We start from the raw sequence: 2,438 nt of genomic DNA on the forward strand, positions 1-2,438 counted from the left end.
TTCCAGCTTCTGTCTGTTTATTAACTTGGTCACAAAAAGCATTTACAGAAATTAGACATCAAGTTCTCTCCAACATGGCAGTAAAACTGAACATCAGTGCTTTAACACATTAACTCTTCACCCTGAGCTCAGCAGAGCTTCTTTAGCCAAGTATCTTACTTTACTTTCATCTTTTTAACTTCAAAGGAAACATCAACATCAAAGCAAACTAATAAAATAAAGACTTGACGTTTAACTTAAATCTCACTTCAGTAAAAATAAATATTTTATGGCCTTCATCCTGAGGCTCAAATAAATCACTGAGCGTCATCACGCCTTAACCTTTGACAATTTGAGGGGGTTTGATGTTGAAGAGGTCACGAAGGTTGACCTCGGGGTCGATGTGGTGTGGGATTTTGCGCTCGTTGAATAATCCTGACAGGTTGGCCTCCAGCTTGGTGCGGCGAGAGAATCGCATACACAGACTGAAGAGACGCCGCAGGTCAACTTCCACCAGAGAACCACGTCCCCGACCCTCCAGACGCTTCTGCCAGCTCTTACTGCTGCGCTTCTGCCTCCTCTGTAACACACACACCGTACACACACACGCACACAGTCTCAGCACGCCGTACACACACACACAGTCTCAGCACGCCGTGTACACACACACACACACTCAGCACGCCGTGTACACACACACACACTCAGCACGCCGTACACACACACACAGTCTCAGCACGCCGTACACACACACACAGTCTCCGCACGCCGTACACACACACGCGTCTCTTATAAGTAAGGTGACTCGCCTTGGGTTTCGCAGATTCGGGGTCGTGATGCAGCAGGTGACGGATCAGACTCTCCTAAAGAACATGAGAAACTTCTTACACCTGCACGATACACACCGTAATGCAGACACACCACTAAACAGTACTGGAGGAGTGACGGAGGAATAGCAGGCTGGACAGAGAGAAAGGGATGGAGAAATAGAAGGATGGATGGAGGGATGGAGAGGGATAGCGGGGTGGTCTTTACCCTCATGGCGAAGGCTTTGTCACAGCCGGGGAAGGAGCAGCTGTGGCGCAGCAGCTTCAGGTGGATTTTGCGGATGTGGTGCTGCAGGTTGAAGGTGGTGGAGAAGTAGGCCTGGCATCCGTCACTGGGACACAACAGCACGGGCTTCTGCAGAGCGTGAGTACGCTTGTGTCTCCGCAGAGCCTCACGCTTCACAAACGTCTTCTTACACGTGGAGCAAGTGTGTAAAGCTGAACACAGACACTCACATTTAACACGTCACACACGGGACACTGACAGGTCCTGAGTTACACAACAAGCTGAGAGCAGAAACTATGAGCTTCAGTCCTGCACAAACTAAAAGTTTCCTAAACATCAGAAACAAACACACAACAATTACAAAGTGAACACTATAAATGTTAAAGTTAAAGGGGGGGGGGGGCTTTAAACATGTGGGTTAGGGGGAAGGGGACAAAACTGCTTAGTATCATAAACTTAGCCTCAAAACCCTTTGAGAACACTCAGGAGCCCGGGGCAAGAGGAGCCCGGGGCAAGAGGAGCCCGGGGCAAGAGGAGCCCGGGGCAAGAGGAGCCCGGGGCAAGAGGAGCCCGGGGCAAGAGGAGCCCGGGGCAAGAGGAGCCCGGGGCAAGAGGAGCCCTGTTGACTGTGCGACACTCACAGGGGTGTTTAGATGAGTGTTTCAGTAACTTGCTCCAGGTGTGTTCCACTACAGGACACTGTGGGTGAGGACAGCGATAACCTACACACACACACACACACACACACACACACACACACACAGAGGAGTGAGACAGGGGAGTGAGGTGGTGGTGGTGGTGGTGGTGGTGGTGCGAGGGCGTGTCCCAAATCAGCAGCTTCACTTCCTGGACACAGTTTGATTAAATTCTCACCTCTGTGTTTTTTCTCATGAGCTTTTCGGGCGATGTGAGTCCTGAACCTCGCACTGCAGCCGACCACCGAGCACCTGAGAGGAGACGGACCATATTCCAGATTTATTATTCCAGGCACCCCCCCCACACACACACACCGGGAGGCATCCCCCCCACACACACACACACCGGGAGGCATCCCCCCCACACACACACACCGGGAGGCATCCCCCCCACACACACACACACACACCGGGAGGCATCCCCCCCACACACACACACACACACCGGGAGGCATCCCCCCCCCCACACACACACACACCGGGAGGCATCCCCCCCCACACACACACAACACCGGGAAGGCATCCCCCCCCACACACACCACACACACGGGAGGCATCCCCCCCCACAACACACACACCACACCGGGAGGCATCCCCCCCCCACACACACACCCCCCGGGAGGAATCCCCCCCACACACCCACAACGGGTGGCATCCCCCCCCCCCACACACACACCGGGAGGCACCCCCCCCACACACACACACCGGGAG

General features: G+C 53.9%; 1 protein-coding gene across 1 annotated transcript in view; it reads right to left on the minus strand.

Moving 5' to 3' along the window:
- Window positions 1-2,438, minus strand: part of si:dkey-208k4.2 (P43 5S RNA-binding protein-like) — a 4,034-nt gene continuing 1,596 nt past the window's right edge. Inside the window, exons 5-9 of the mRNA XM_047807828.1 lie at window positions 1,906-1,979; window positions 1,674-1,754; window positions 1,015-1,244; window positions 789-842; window positions 1-559 (exon numbers count right to left, since the gene is read on the minus strand). Coding sequence (XP_047663784.1) covers window positions 317-559; window positions 789-842; window positions 1,015-1,244; window positions 1,674-1,754; window positions 1,906-1,979 — 682 coding nt within the window. The 3' untranslated portion in view covers window positions 1-316. The remainder of the gene's footprint in view (window positions 560-788; window positions 843-1,014; window positions 1,245-1,673; window positions 1,755-1,905; window positions 1,980-2,438) is intronic.

The sequence above is a fragment of the Tachysurus fulvidraco genome, chromosome 24, assembly GCF_022655615.1.
Source record: "Tachysurus fulvidraco isolate hzauxx_2018 chromosome 24, HZAU_PFXX_2.0, whole genome shotgun sequence".
Lineage (NCBI taxonomy): Eukaryota > Metazoa > Chordata > Actinopteri > Siluriformes > Bagridae > Tachysurus > Tachysurus fulvidraco.